The 16,454-nt window shown below is 41.1% G+C and overlaps 1 protein-coding gene and 1 long non-coding RNA gene across 2 annotated transcripts in view; one reads left to right on the top strand and one right to left on the bottom strand.

Moving 5' to 3' along the window:
* The window catches only part of LOC125485071, a 12,959-nt gene extending 10,037 nt beyond the window's left edge, over nucleotides 1-2,922 (top strand). Inside the window, exons 2-3 of the long non-coding RNA XR_007263836.1 lie at nucleotides 675-751; nucleotides 2,743-2,922. This is a non-coding gene — a long non-coding RNA (uncharacterized LOC125485071). The remainder of the gene's footprint in view (nucleotides 1-674; nucleotides 752-2,742) is intronic.
* The window catches only part of cog4 (component of oligomeric golgi complex 4), a 33,453-nt gene extending 19,097 nt beyond the window's left edge, over nucleotides 1-14,356 (bottom strand). The window contains exons 1-6 of the mRNA XM_020512494.2: nucleotides 14,159-14,356; nucleotides 9,901-9,983; nucleotides 4,599-4,713; nucleotides 2,490-2,664; nucleotides 663-856; nucleotides 217-322 (exon numbers count right to left, since the gene is read on the bottom strand). Of these exons, the coding sequence (XP_020368083.1) occupies nucleotides 217-322; nucleotides 663-856; nucleotides 2,490-2,664; nucleotides 4,599-4,713; nucleotides 9,901-9,983; nucleotides 14,159-14,296 (811 nt within the window). The 5' untranslated portion in view covers nucleotides 14,297-14,356. The remainder of the gene's footprint in view (nucleotides 1-216; nucleotides 323-662; nucleotides 857-2,489; nucleotides 2,665-4,598; nucleotides 4,714-9,900; nucleotides 9,984-14,158) is intronic.
* Nucleotides 14,357-16,454: the final 2,098 nt, after the last annotated feature.

Genomic DNA, 16,454 nt, shown 5'->3' with positions numbered 1-16,454 from the left:
GGGGTACACGCCCGCGCGGCAGCGCCGTCAGTGTGGGGTACACGCCCACACAGCAGACCAAATGCAGGTGTGTGAAGCAGCAAGGAAGGTCATTTTCATGGTTAAAAAAGAGTGGATTCAATCTCTGGGCTTGAAAGTGGCAGGTTATTGTTCTAAACTCTTGTGCCGATCCTGCTAGTACAGCTTTTTAATTACTTCTCACTGAAACAGTCTTACCTTCAAAGAGCAGTGTGAGGGTATCAGCGAAGGTAACAGCTGCTCTACGATCACTCATCTCCGTGCTCAATGCCAACTGAAGGTTTTCTTCAGCTTTGTCTGCAATCTTCAGTGACAGAAAACAGATCAGGCTGACATAAGGAGTTAATTAACGCACATTTACATCTAAAGCACCAATCCGTTCTCTCAGTCCGAGTCCTATCTGCAATTCCCCCATCCTCCCTCTCGAGTAACTGATTCAATTACGGACGCAATAAATAAACCCTTTTACTTTAACATCTCATGAGGAAGGAAGAAAGATAACCTAATATTTAAATAGCAACTTATATAGCACATCTGAAGCTTTAGTTATAGACATTGATGTAAATACCCAACTAATAAAGAAGATAAATTCTGATCCCATAATTAGAATTGAAGCAGATCTTATACATTACTGGTCTCCTTACCTGTTTACACAGGTACTCTGAGAACTTGTTCAACCCTTCCTCGTGTAATCCCAGCAATGGAAAAATCTTGAAGAAGCGCTCCACTTGTGGTAAGTCACCTTCTTTGATGGCCACATGAAACTTTTCAGCTACAATCACTCTTAACCGCTGCTCTGCCTCTTGCAAAAGGTTTAGGTTTGCATCGATGATATTGGCTGTCAGGAGATTTAGCCACAATTAGTTGAGGAAAGGGTCCATGATACCACATTTACTCAATCATTCCCATTTAAAGTATAAAGCTCCCCAGCTGTGGTGCTCAAGTTTCATTAAAAGGACTTGCTACTGACATCAATGATTCTCCCATGTTCCTCTGTATGCAGCTCCAAGTGAAGACAGTGGTTCTACTGTTTAATTCTCATCTTGTCTTTCAAGAGTTACCATCCTCAAAATAAACAAGCAAGAAATTATCAGAATGGAACTAAACTTCTGGGGATTTCAGAACTCATTTGCGTGGATATCTTGTAGTTTAGATACTGCAATAGTTTGCCGTTCTGATTACAAGGGTGCAGAGTTGTTCCCTGGTCAGTACCAAAACACAGTGGGCTGGCATGGTGGCTCAGTGGTTAGCACTGCTGCCTCAAAGCGCCAGGCACCCAGTTCAATTCCACCCTTGGGCAACTGTCTATGTGGAGTTTGTACATTCTCGCAGCGTCTGCGTGGGTTTTCATCTGGTACTCCAATTTCCTCCCATAATCAAAAGATGTGCAGGTTAGGCGGATTGGCCATGGTAAATATGGGTTTACAGGGATAGGGTGGGAGAGCTAGGTCTGGCTGGAATGCTCTTCAGGTCTCAGTGCAGATTCAATGGGTCGAATTGCCTCTTTCTGTACTGTTGGGATTCTATGATTCCCAGCCAAGATAATATCAGCAGTTTTGCCACTTGGTTTATTTAGTGCAATGGTCCCAGTATATTGCAGGAAATTATGTCTTTCTGTTCTGCACATGGACATTATTTGTGTCAACGTGTCTTAATCCATTCCCGCCAAAGTAGCCGAATGAAAATTCCATGCTTACTACTTTCTCCAGCGACAGCCTGCATGTCAGGTGAAACTTAAAATTGTACTATAAATGCAAACTGGTACAGCAGAAACATGAAATCCACTCATGTGACATTTTAAATCATAGGGACAACACAGGGTCATTACCAATTTCAAAGCATTTTCTATTACTGCTTTAACTGAGCTCAGCTCAGTGTCTGACTACAGTAGCACTGTTAGCTAGTGTAATAGTTAATCCACACATACAGCATAATCGCAGGCTGAGTACTATACAAGACCCTTCTGTATATTTTGTTTTTCACATTGTAAATAGATAAAAATAATGTCATTATCTCAGAGGTACAGTTATGTACTCAGAACAAAATAAAATGTGTGCACAGAAGCTCAGCTCTCTTCATAAATATTCTCTGCTGATTAGAAACTGTTTCTGCCTTTTGGAATTTATCAAGTATAAGAAGTTCTTGTTACTTCTACAAGACTTTGGGGACATGCAGCATAGAAGCAGCTATGTGCTATGTCTCAGCAGCAAAGTCCATTTCCATAAGCAAGCCCTTGCTCTCTTCAGGCTGGAGAGTGGTTTTATCTTCACTTACCCTGGTATCTACTTAACTGTGGGCCCAGCATTAGGTTCTGGATTGATGCTGCACAGAACAATTACATGTTTAAAAAAAAAGGGAAGTTGATTTAAATCCAATCAGTTTGAGCAAGATTTTAACCAAAGATGAAAGAGCCAACCTATTTTAGCTTTATAGCTGAAGGTTTAAGTGAGTTACTATTTCTGGGTCCTCACCTTCCTTGCCCTGTCTGCTCAGTTCAATTACAGATTTGTCGAGTGACAGGTACCGATGAATGTGTGCTGCTGCCTGCTCATAGTCCTCATTGCGCAGAGCTGTCTGTACTCCATCAGTGCAGAATTTCAGATCCAAAATGTCATCTGCTCGTTGAATAGCCTGGTAAATCCGGTTCTGCACAGCACAGATAAGACTGCAATTATCACACTGAGCCTGTTGGCCCTCTTTTACTCTCACTGCCTTTCTCCTCAGATACTTACCACTTCTGAACCTCATAGGAGCCGCTGGACACAAGAGGAAGCTGGAGAAGCTCACTTTAATGACGCCAGGTTGTGGTGACAAAACATTTTTCACTGTAATTTCCAAATACATGTGACAATAAAATCATTCATTCATTCCCAGACTAACAACACAATGATTGAATTTGCAATCTGGAACATTGCAAAAATATTTGCTTTTCAATGTGATTCAGAACTTGCTTTTCATCTGGTATTATTTTACTGAAACTGTTTTTGAACTAATAAAGCAGCTGTTGTGAAATTTCACTAGATTGACGGCTTGACGTGGTAATGAGTAACAGATTAAGACGACACCAAGTGGATTCCTAAGGATAGGACCTCAGTTGGGCTGTATGTGTGGGAAAAGGTCCATATTGACAATATCTCAGGGGCGACTGACAGCATTCCAAGAGCATAGTCCCAGGAACACTAAGTATCCTCAAGATCTCCCACCCCTCATCCCCTTCTCTGTCACTGTACTTGTTGAAAGCCTGTTACATCTAACTATCGTCAGTTCTGTGAAAGGTCATCAACCTAAAATGTTCACTTTGTTTCTCCCTCCAAAAGTGCTGCCAGGCCTGCTAATTATTTCCAGCAATTCTCCAGATTTTGGAACAGAATTTATCTCAGGTTAATTAACACATAGAAGTAAAATATAGCAAGATGTTAAGAATGCGGTAGTTACACAGAATTTACAGTATAAAAGCAGGCCATTTGCCAATGGTCGATGCCAACGTTTCTGATCCACACAGGTTTTCTGCCACCCTACTTCACCTAACTCAATCTGCATATCATATATTCATTTGTACTTCATGCGCTTATCCAGCTTCCTCTTAAGTGAACAGCACAAATAAACTTAATCACTCCACTTTGCAGCATGCTCAGTTACATTCTAGTTAAGTAACAATAAATGATAAATATTCAAAAGCAATTCAAAAGAAGTCATCCACATTAATTAAATCATAATTTTGGAGGGTATATTTGTTGCAGTTTTACGCACAACATTCAACTGTAGATACTTAAGATTTAACTCTGGACAATGAGAATTTCCCAGGCCACCTGTGTGAACATTCCTCAGACTTCAACAAATACTCTTCAGAGGTCACACTTGCCAAACATCCCTAAATAAAGACTCAAGTTAAGGAAAATTATCTGCTGATATTTTGACCATACCTTTAGTACACTGATAAAAGTTGCTGTGACCTATCCGATTTCAAATTAATCAACTTAACCTGGTTCCAAAAGGAATTTGGAAACATAAATTCCAGACTACATTTTCGAAATTAAGGTTATGAAATGCAACACAGTATTATAAATGTGTTCATCTCAAAAATAAATTCAAACACATCATGTACCTGCTCACTATTCATTTATTCTAGCTTGGATTTTTTAAAGTTCATTCATTCACATGGGCGTCACTAGCTGTGCCAGGATTTGTTGACCATCCCTACCACAAATGCATATCATATCCTTCACCGTGAATATTCTGTGAATCTCTACACCTAAGCTTACAGACAAATAATGAGCAATTGGCCGAGATCCCAGGAATGCCCAGTTTCCATGGAGACATATCCTTCAGGAGGGCAGAAAATTGGGATTAAATAGGCTCAGACATAAACCTCTGTCTGATGATACTCAAGAAAACAATATGTCTATTGTAACAACTAGTCCATATGACAGGTTTAACATGTCACCAACTGTTTCGGAGACTGGGATTATCAGACAACAAAAATAAAACTCAAAAACTGACACTGTCCCTTTATTACTCATGGATGTAATAGCTGTAATTCACACAACAGTTGCACTTGGGTTGTAAATCAATTGCCGTACCTTGGCCAAATCAAGCTGCCGAACCTTGCTGCTGACATTTTCAGCCAGGTTGCATGTAAAAGTGATCATCCCTGCAAGCTGCTTGGCATCCCCTTCGATCAACTGCAAGTTTGGACTGGGGAAGAATGCAAGAAAGGACTGTGAAAAAAAATAATGCAAGCTCCATGAAGTGTATATAACATGGTAGAGAGTGGAACACTCCATTTCACACAAAAAGAGGCACAGCTGGGCAGACTGTATCAGTGCAGAGAAAGGATCAGCTAACCTTTCAGCTGTGTTTCCTTCAAATGTGGTTAAACTTCATTTACACAATGGACTGAGGAACCCTCACAGAACACCATTCTGTTTAATGAAATAGTTAAACATTTCAACAGATATACTGGATTAATATGATTAATGTGCTCGTTTTGAAATCAAAATAAATAGACATCAGCATCAAGAAGCGGCAAATGTTGCATTTCAGAAACTCATTGTTAATATCAAGCTGTCTGTTCTCCAGGGCAGCTATAAGAAATTCCAACAGTTTCTCACAAGCATAAACCAATATTGTTTGCTGTGGTGACAGCGCCTCAAATGAGCAAACACAAACTGCTGAAGCTTCCCGAGAGCCACCGTACTGTACTCTACAAGTCCCTTCATTTGCAACATTGTCACTCGATTCAGAAAAGCATATTGGAGTGAAAACAAAACCTCCTAATGCTGCTATTTCAACTGTGAAGAGCAGTCAGCAGGACATTTAGAACATACTCACTTAGATTGTGTCTGTACAACCACTAACTGGTGAGAACAATTTCAAAAGATGAATTTTGAATTCCATACAATCATACTACACAGCAGGAGTTCACTTGGCCCATTGTGTCTGTGCTCTCATTCCCTTTTCCCCCGTAGCAGTGAAAATTTATCAATTTTAAGTACATTCCGCTTTTCTGTGTTATCCATTTCAAGGAAATTTCAAAGCCCCTTTTGAAAGTTACTATTGAACCTACTCTCATCACCCTTTCAGGCAGTTTCCTCTGATCTTAACAGCCCAATCCATTAAAAAAAAAGTGTTTCCCTTCCCCCACTTCGCTCGTGTCTTTTTTAAGGTAATTAAAACTGTGCCTTCTGGTTAATAGCTCTCCTGCCAGTGGAAAGAGTTTGTCCCAATCTACTCTATCAAAACCTCTCACCTATGAGCACCCTCATTACAAATATACGAAATGTGAGAATAAGTAGGCCATTCGGCCCCTTGAAACTATTCCAACATTCAACACGATCATCTGTTTGTGTTTCAAATTCCATGTTCCCAGCTACTCCCAATAATATTGAATTCCCTTCCCAATAAGTATCTACCTATCTCCACATTAAAAATATTCAATGACCTGCCTCCATTGACTTCTGAGACAGAGTTCCAAAGTCACACAAACTACTGAAAGGAAAATCCTCCCCTCATCTCTGTCCTAAAAAGGCAATCCTAAGTTTTAAAAGTGCCCTCAGTTCTGCATTCACCCACCAGAGGAAACATAATTCTCACATCCACATTGTCAACACAATTCAGGATCTAAGACACTATAATCAAGTCATCCTTCACAATTCTAAACTCCAGCGAAAACAAGTCCAATCTGTCAAATCTATCCTCATAAGAAACCCACTCATTCCAGGTACCAATATAGTAAACCTCTGACAAACTACCTCCAATATATTTACACATTTACTTAAATAAGGAAACCAAATGGAAAGACAGGAGTGAAAGGGTAATATCACTGACTTTGCGCACAGTCCCACCATGGTGAATTAAAGAAAATCTGGTATTAAAAGCTACATTAATAGTAACCTTGAAACCATAGTCAATTGCAGTTAAAAACCCATCTGGTTCATTTGGGGGGAAGGAAGTCTACCATTTGTACCTAGTCTGGTCTGGTCTACATTATCCACAGAAATGAGGCTAATGCTCGACTGCCTTCTGAAGTGGACCTAGCAAGCCATTCAGTTCAATGGGCAATTAGGGATGGGCAAGATATGGTGGCCCAGCCAACAGCACCCAAGTCCCACAAATGAATAACTTAAAATTGCACACAGTATTTGAGATATGATCTCATCAATGCTCTATATAACTGAAACATAATTTTTATGTTCAATATTCCTGTAATATATATAGTATTCCATTAGCTGTCTTACCGACTTGCAGTTCCTTTATACTAACCTTTTGTGACTCATGCACTACAACACTCAGATCCTGCTATTTTGCTGTGAGGAAAGCAATTCCAGTTTCTGTAGTCTCTCCATAGTCCCTCACCCCTAGAAAATTACTTCTGTACTCTGTTCCTATACTGCGGAATCCAGAATTGAACAGATTACTCCAACAGAGGTCTAATTGTAATTTCTGATGGTTTATAAGACCACAAGTTCTAAGAACAGAAGTCAGACATTAGGTTCATCATGTCAACTCCATTATTCAATGAGAGCATGGCAAATCTGATAATCCTCAGCTCGACTTTCTGGTCTTAATCCTGTAACTCTTGCTTCCCTACCATTTATCTCAACCTTGAATATATGTAACAACACAACCTCAGCAGCCCTCTGCACGAAAGAATTCCACAGGTTCACTAGCATCTAAGAGAAGAAATTCTTCCTCCTCTCATCAGGCTTTCTGATAGAATATTTCAAAATTATGAACATGCTGGTAGAGTAGAAACTATTCCCACCCGTAAAAGGAGCAAGAACAAGAGACATAGCTTTAAAATGATTTAACAAAGAAGCAAGGATTGTCAGCGAATGGTCAGGACATGGAATGCACTGCCCGGAAGTGTGGCAGAGGTGGGTTCAATTGACGCATTGAAAAAGGCATTGGATGATTATTTGGATAAAATTAATGTGCAAGGTTATGGGGGAAAAGCTGAAGATTGGCGAAAGGTAATAACACTCATTTGGACAGTCTGTGCAGGCTCAATGGGCTGAGGCCTTCTTCTGCACCGTAACACTTCTGTGATTTTGTGATCTCTATGTTAAAGGGGCCACCCTTACTCCGAGATGATATTCTCTGGTCCTAGACTCTCCCACAAGGGAAAACAATCTTTCTGCATCATCCAATTGAATAAGTGGCTGGAGAACTGGTATAGGAGGAACGGCATCACATTTCTGAGGAACTGGGCGCAGGTAGGTCCCTGGACAGGTTACACCTTAACAGGGAGAAATCCTTACAGGGAGATTTACTAGTGCTGTTGAGGTGGGTTTAAACTAGCTTATCAGGGGACAGGAATCTGAGAAGTAACCCAAATTGGGAGTAAGTAATATTGGTAACAGTAAGTCAAAAAGAAGCTGGAAAGACTAGAAGACAGAATAAACAAACTAAGCACTGTGCATGTTACAAAAGTGGAATGACATCAGTAAGACAAAGTTAAACGTATTCTACCTAAAATGTACACAACTTTTGCTATAAGGAAGATTAGCTGAAGACACAAATAGAGACACAGGAGCATGACCCTAATTGCCATTATAGAAACTCGGTTGCACGGTAACCAGGACTGGGAACTGAATATTCAAGGATAGTTGACATTTTGGAAGGACAGACAAGAAGGTGGAGGTGGAGTTGCATTAATAATAAAGAATGAGATCAGTACATTAGTAAGGGAGAATCTCTGAACAGAAGAACAAAATGTGCAATCTGTTTGTGTAGAGCTAAGAAACAGCATGGGACAGCAGACATTAGTTGGGAGTTATTTCTAGGCCACCGAATAGTAGTCAGAGGGTAGGGCACAGTATTACTCCAGAGATGAGAGAATCATGTAACTGGGCAACAGTTATCATGTGTGACATTAATCTGCATACAGACTGGATAAATGATTCAGCACTAAAGCTGTGGAGGGCAGGTTTCTGGAGGGTGTTAGGGATGGTTTTCTAGACCAGTATTTTGAAGAGCTAAATAGAGACATGCTATTTTATATATAGTATTTTTAATGAAACGGGATTAATTAACAAGCATGTTATAAAAGAACCTTGACAAATGAGTGACCACAATATGATAGAATTTTACACAATTTTGAAAGTAAGGGGGTTCAATCTGAAGCAAGGGTGTTAAATTTGAATAAGGGAAATTGTGAAGGCAGGAGACAAATTGGCTGAGGTAGATTAGAAAATACATTGAAAGGAATGACAGTACATAGACAATGGAGAGTCTTTAAAAAAACTGTAACATGACCTACAGACAGCATTCCTTCATTGGTTCAAAGTGCAAAAACTTAATAAAAGGGTCAGTCACCATGGCTAGCTAAGGAAGTCTAGGGTTAAACATTAAAAGAAAAGGCCCATGGTTCCCAGAAATAGCGGTAATTCTGAGGATTGGGAGGTTTATAGAATACAACAAAAGAGGTCCAAGAAACTGATAACGGACAATGAGAGTATGAATTCAATCTGGTAAGACAAAATAAAAGGGCTGTAAAAGCTTGTATAGGTATGTTAAAAGGAAACATTTGCCTAAAATGAATGTAAGTCTTACAAAGTCAAGATAATTTATAATGGGGAATAGAGAAATAGTAGAAAAACAAAATGGTTACTTTGTGTCTGTTTTCACTGAGGAAGATACCTAGAACTCTCCCAGATCTAAAGATGTAAGTGGCTTTGGAGAATGAGGAGTTAAAGGGCATTAGCATTAGTAAGAAGATCATACTTGAGAAATTCCTTTCTACCCCAGTTACTGGTGCCAGTGCCCCATGAACTGAAATCCACTCATTTCACGCCAATCTTTGAGCCATGTCATAAATACCTCGTGGAAGAAAATAATTATACAGTGGAATAACTCCAGAAAGGCCAGTATCCCGTCACCATTTTACCCATTATTTACATGGGGGAAGTCCTTGACACTGATCCAGCTTTTTCAGAGCCAACTCTCAGAGTGAACAGGATCTCTGATACTCCTGTTTATATCTGCCACCCAGGGGTCCCTGGTTGGACAGGATTAACAGCCCCAATCAGGGAACTCATAATCTGAGATCCACCAAGCTGACCTCCTTACAAAAACTACACGCAGTATTACACAAAACCCTCAATACAGAAACAGGCCATGCAGCCCAAATATTTATTTGCCAAATGAGCAAAAGCCATGTTCATCATTACAACTTTTTAACTTAAATGTAGCGAACTAGTATTTTAAACAGACCCAATGACAAATCTGCAAAGCAATCTGTTTACAAAAAAAAAATTGTCTAAAGCAATGTTCTTGAACACAGTGAAGTTAGGAAGTTGATTTTTTTTAAAAATGTTATCTCAGCCTTTAATAGTAAAAGTTTCAGTTCTTTAATCACAACCTTTTCACATTAGTACCTACCCCATACGGTGCAGAGCCGCCATCTTACTGTCTAGGCTGCTCTGCTGTCCAATAAGAGCCTCAAGCTCTGCTTCAACCTCTTTCTGCAGAAAGAAGGAAATAAACAGCGTAAACACAACTCACAGACAAGCACCACATAAACACACCACACAGATTTCCACCAAATACTGATCTTCACATCCCTTACATACAGAGCACAGGAATAGACACGCACAATACTCCTGACTGGGCAAAATGCCAGTTGTACTCTATCATCATAGGTCTACTTTTTCCCCAAATGCACTAAGTTTTGCTTGAGTCAGTTAGACAGAGAGCAGCTGCTTTGTCTAAACAGTCACTCTGGACAATATGACGGAGCTGTCAAATGTCAACATAAGATCAATCATATTGTCACTTAGCATTGACAGTGAACAATTGCTTAATTTGCTACTTGAGCACAGAGGAGGAACTGTACTGAGGATTTGATGGGACTAATGGTGCCCTTGCAGCTCAATACCTTTACTCAGTGAGCCATACAAATCAAGCTGGTCCTACATTTGCGTTTTATGATTTCAGTCACAATGATAATGGGATTTCTACAATTCAACTCCTGCTCCTGGAACTTTTTTTCGCATTTGGTCTTATAATGTAAGCATCGCTGACATCACCAGCACCCTGAATTTGACCAGATAGTGGTGGTGAGCCACCTACAACTGAAAGACTGCTACACCATTGCAGATTGCAGTTAAGGAGCTCCCACATTGCTATGGGTCTGGAGTCCAGTGTAGGCCAGGCAGGTAAAGGCAGCAGACTTTCTTCTCTAAAGGGCATTTGTGAATCAAATGGGTCTTTACAACTAGCTTCATGAGCATTATTAATGAGCGTAACATTTTATTTTAGATTAATTAAAACCCTACTACTGCCATGGTGGGATTTGAAGATGTTGGGGGGGTAGGGGGGAGAGAGCGCGAGAGAGAGCGCGAGAGCGAGAGCGAGCGCGATATAGATCTGAATTATTACCCCAGCAACTTTGAAATTATGCTGCAGACCCTTTCTTGTTCCTGATCAACATTCATTAGCCCCTACTGAAAAGTTCAGGTGTCAGAACATTAAATGCATTCAGGATTAAGCTCACATATGATGCCCTCCATGGTTTTAAAAAAAAAGCCTGCTGCTATTCACTAGCACACTACAGGTCTGAAATTACTGCCTCTCAGTGAGCAGTCAGACTCAGTTCGGACTGTACTCCTGACAGAGAGAGCACCATCAAAAGAAAGGCCTGCACTTGCACAGTACCTGTCACAAGATGTTCCAAAACACCTAACAGGCAACAAAATATGCTCGAAACACAGCCACTTTGTTCAACATAAGGAGGACAATTTGCACACAGCAAATTAGCTACATGGTAACAATAAGATATAAAAATAAAAAACACTGGAAATGCTCAGCAACTCAGGCAGTATTTGTGGAGAGAGGGAGACAGAGTTTTGAGTTAAATCTAACTTTATTCTCAGCATAATGATCAGATAGTATGTTTCTGTGATTTGGTTCAGTAATAAATATTAGTCTAGGTAATAGGAAGAACTTGCTACTCTTCCTTAATGCAGTACCATAGGATCTTATATGTCCACCCGAATGGTTAACTGAGGCTCAGTTCAACATCTCAACTGAAAGATAGTACAGCACTCCCTCAATACTGTCCTAGAGTGTCAGTGTTGATTTTAATGCTCCAGTCTGTGGAATGAACCCACAACTTTGATTCAGAAGCAGGAATACTTACAACTGAGCCAGGGCTGACACAGGAGGGAAAAAAAAGGTCTAAAAGGAAATTGGAGGGGAGAAAACTATTTTCATAAAAGGTGTTCACTTTCATATATACATATTATACATCAACATATGTGTTGCCCCATTTGACAATCCAGCAGCAAGGAAGAAGAAACTTACTAAAAGGAGGACAAGGCAACCAGGGCTGACACTGAAAGTCAGGAATAGCATAAAATCGAAAGAAAAAACATATAACGTGGTGAAGATTAGTGGGAAGCCAGAGGATTGGGAAGCCTTTAAAAACCAGCAGAAGATAAGTAAAAAAAGCAATAAGGAGGGAGAAGATGAAATACAAGAGTAAGATAGCTATTAATATAAAAGTGTATTCCCTAGAGCTTTTTTTAAGATATATAAAAGATATAAAAGAGAGACAAGAGTAGACATTGGACAGCTGGAAAATGAGGCTGGAGAAGTAGTAATGGAGAACAAAGAAATGGCAGAGGAACTGAAAAGTCATCACGGTGGAAGACACCAGCAGCATATCAGAACTTCAAGAGAGTCGGGGGCAGAGGCGAGTGTAGTGGCCATCACTAGGAAAAGGAGCTGGGGAAGCTGAAAAGTCTAAAGGTGGATAAAACACCTGACCAGATGGACGACATCCTAGGATTCTGAGGGAGATACTGGAAGCATTGGTGGTAATCTTTCAGGAATCACTTCAGTCGGGGAGGGTCCAAGAGGACTGGAAAATGGATAATGTAACACCCCTGCTTAAGGGAGGCAGAAGAAAGGCAATTATAGACCGGTCTGCCCGAATACAGTTGTTGATAAGATTTGAGAGTCCATTATTAAGGTTTAGATTGTGGCGTCCTTGGAAGTACATGGTAAAATAAGGACGAGTCAGCATGCCTGACAAATCTGTTAGAAACCTTTAGGTAACAAGCAAGTTAGACGAAGGAGAGCCAGTGGACATGATCTATTTGGATTTCTAGAAGGCCTTTGACAAGGTGCCTCACAGGAGACAGCAAAATATGATAAGAGCCCATAGTGTTAAGGGCATGGTAATGGCGTGGATAGAGGATTGACTGACCAGCAGAGAGTGGTGAGTATCTTTATCAGAATGGCAGCCAGTGCCTAGTGGCATTCCGCAAAGGTCAGTGTTGGGACCACACTACCTACGTTATACAATAATAATCTGGAAAAAGGAACTGAAGGCATTGCTGCTAAGTTTGCAGATGACAGAGAGATGTTGGAGGGAAAGGTAGTATGAGGGGCTGCAGGATTTAGACAGGCGAGGAGAGTGGACAAAGAAGTGGCAGATGGTATGCAATGTGGATAAGTGCGAGGTTATGCACTTTGGCAGAAAGAATAAAGGTGTAGACTATTTGTAAACGTGGAAAGGTTTCAGAAATCTGAAGCACAATGGGACTTGGGAATCCTAGTTTAGAATTCTCTTAAGGTTAATATGCAGGTTCAGATGGGGAGGTAAATTCAATGTTAGCATTCCTTTCAAAAATGTTGGAATATAAGAGCAAGGATGTACTGCTGAGACTAAGGCTCTGGTCAGACCATATTTGGCATGTTGTGAGCAGCTTTGAGCCCCATATCTAAGGAAGGATGTGCTGGCCTTAGAGGGGGTCCAGAGGAAATGCACAAAAATTATCCTAGCAAAGAAGGGCTTGTTATATGAGGAGCGGTTGAGGACTCTGGTTCTGTATTTGGCAGAGTTTAGAAGAATGAAGGGGGAATCTCATTGAAACTCCCAGCATACTGACATGCCTAGACAGAGTGGAAGCGGATATGTTGCTTCCACTAGTAGTAGAGACTAGGTCCAGTGGCCATAATCTCAGAGTGAAGAAACAGCACTTTAGAACTGCAATGAGAAGGAACTTCTTCCACCAGAGGGTGGTGAATCTGCAGAAGAGTGTGGAGACCAAGTCATTGGGTGTCTTTAAGACAGAAATCAATCCCCTTACTAAATAAGAACCCAAGGTTATGGGGCATAGGCAAGAAAATGGAGTTGAGAAACATATCAGCCACAAGTGAATGGTGGAGCAGACTCAATGGGGTGAATGCCTTAATTCTGCTCCTGTATCTTATGGTCTTAGAAGCAATTGTTTGTGTGAGTTTGCTGTGTATGAATTGGCTACAACTTTTCTGGAATTATAATGATGGCAACAGTTGCTGAAATACTTTACCGCGGTGTGCTTTAGGTTCGTAACAGTAAGCAAGTGCGAGTCTTGTGTATGTACATATCGTCTGTACAGTTACCCCAAGGGAGCACTGATATATCCATAAATTGTGTTAACACGTACATACAGCCACACGCATGAGCCGCGATGTAGATGTGGTTATATTGTACTTGCTGTAAGTTGTATCCATTTGTAACATAAGACGATTTAAAGAGCCGCAGCAACAAATACATATTTCCACTGTCTCTCAGGGAGCTCGTTGTGGGTTGCCTCTGCCTCCTATCCGTGCTGACTACCCCCTCCCTCCAATCACCCGGGCCCCGCACCTCCTCGCTGCACAGTTTGCTGTAGGCCTCCTGTAACTCGGCGACCTCAGTCAGACCCTCCAGGAACTCCATGGACAGACTCGAACAGCAGCTGCTCCGGCCGCCGCCGGTGCTGCTCGACGTGGAACCGGCCGCCATCTTCGCCGTCGCCCCGGCAACCACTTCCGGCAATCCACTTCCGGTGCTGCCCGATGCCCGCTTGAAGGCCCCCACAGTGAACAGAATGACCCAAGGGTAGATGGTGTCAATTGTATCTGACTAGTGGTCCTGGATACAATCTATGAAACAAAACCAAATTGGACCTACTGGCACCTCACAAATCAACAGCACTTTAGGAAAAACCAACACCACTCAATCAATCTAATTAGTTTTAAATACCACTAGGCCCATTGACTCTGCAAACCCCAGGTACACTTTTACGAGAAACAAGCTCATTAAACTTGACACAACCTAATTCATTTGAACCCGACCAGGATTAAATCAGTAATATCAACATTGCCAAGAGTGGTTGTAATTTACCCCACCAATAGCCCCTGTAAGAGGTCTTGTGGCTCAGAGGTAGCATCCCTACCTCTGAATAAAAACCGAGAGCAATGTGGACGCTGTAAATCAGAAACAAAAACAGAATTTGCTGGAAAAGCTGAGCAGGTCTGGCAGTATCTGTGAAGAGAAATCAGAGTTAACGTTTCAGGTCCGGACCCGACTCCACAGATGCTGCCAGACCTGCTCAGCTTTTCCAGCAAATTCTGTTCTCCCAATCTCCGAATCAGAAGCTCCAGGTTTGAGCACTACCCAGGATTTGGTGACCAAGTTCATATTTGCCAGTCAAGCAACAGCCAGTCATGGACTTATACCTTGACTGTGTCTCATTCCATCAGTAGACCCTCCAGGTGCAGACAACGATATACAGTCAGGAGTGAGTTGCAAATATTTAGCCCGGACACCATAATATCTCATGGCATCAGGTCAACGCAGACAAGGAAACCTCCTCCTGATGGCCACCATGGAGAAGATACAGAAAAGATTTACAAGGATGTTATTAGGACTGGAGGGTTTAGTTATAAGGAGAGGCTGGATAGGCTGAGACTTTCTCCATTGGAGCATGGAAGGTTGAGGGGTGACCTTATAGAGGTTTATGAATTCGTAAGGGACATGGATAAGGTGATTAGCAAAGGTCTTTTCCCTAGGGTATGGGAGTTCAAAATTAGAGGGGATAATTTTAAGGTGAGAGGAGAAACATTTCAAAGGGACCTGAGAGGCAACGTTTTCACACAGAAGGCAGTTCGTATGTGGAACTAAACTGCCAGAGGAAATGACAGCTGCAGTTACAATTACAACATTTCAAAGATATTTGGACAGGCACATGAACAGGAAAGGTTTAGAGGAATATGTGCCAAATGCAGGCAAATGGGACTACTTTGTTTTGGAAACTTAATCAGTATGAACGGGTTGGACCAAAGGGTCTGTGACAATGACTGTGCTGGAAGATCAACCCTGGTTCAGTGAAGATTGCAGGAGGTCGTGGCAGGAGTAGCACTGGACATTCCAAAAAATGGGGTGTCGTTCTGGTGAAACTACCGTATTGGACTGTGTGCCAGACAGCATAGATTGAGATTGGCTAACTAGTTGAACACAGAGAGTTGCGATAAGGGGGTCATTTTCAGAATGGCAACCTGTAACAAGTGATGTCCTGCAAGAGTCAGTGTTGTGATATATTACAATATATAGTAATGACTCGGAGGAGGAACGTGAATGTACTACAGCCAAGTTTGCAGATGACACAAAAATAGGTGGAAAGGCAAACAGTGATGATAACACAAAGGGTCTGCAGAGGAACGTAGACAGGTCAAGTGACTGGGCAAAAACGTCACCAATTTTCTTCCTGATGTGTTTGCAAGGCACTGACTACCAATGTTATATCATGGACTTTCACTGTACCCTCTTGGAGGAAACTCTGCAGTCCAATTTGAATTAATTTTGACAAGTGTCCAGCTCCTGGTGGACTGTTCACATTAGTTTTTTAAAATATTTTTCTAATATTTTCATTACAATGTTTGAAGAACATAAAAAAATTTAATTTTTTTGAAAAATGCCACAATGGTCTAACAGTGCCATTCCGAGGGAGATGGTGAGACATATTCCAGAGAGAAGATCTTATGATGCTGTACCTGACCTGGAGTGGTTCAAATGGAAATCCTCAGCATTAATGCATATGAGAAAGGTCTTTTTTCAATCTACATGATTACACGGTTTGCTGCTTAATTAATTGCATTTTTGGATTAATTCAATTTCCAGA

The sequence above is a fragment of the Rhincodon typus genome, chromosome 15, assembly GCF_021869965.1.
Source record: "Rhincodon typus isolate 14 chromosome 15, sRhiTyp1.1, whole genome shotgun sequence".
In the NCBI taxonomy this organism is placed as follows: domain Eukaryota; kingdom Metazoa; phylum Chordata; class Chondrichthyes; order Orectolobiformes; family Rhincodontidae; genus Rhincodon; species Rhincodon typus.
The sequence above is the reverse complement of the archived record's forward strand: the minus strand, read 5'-3'. Positions and strand labels throughout refer to the sequence as shown.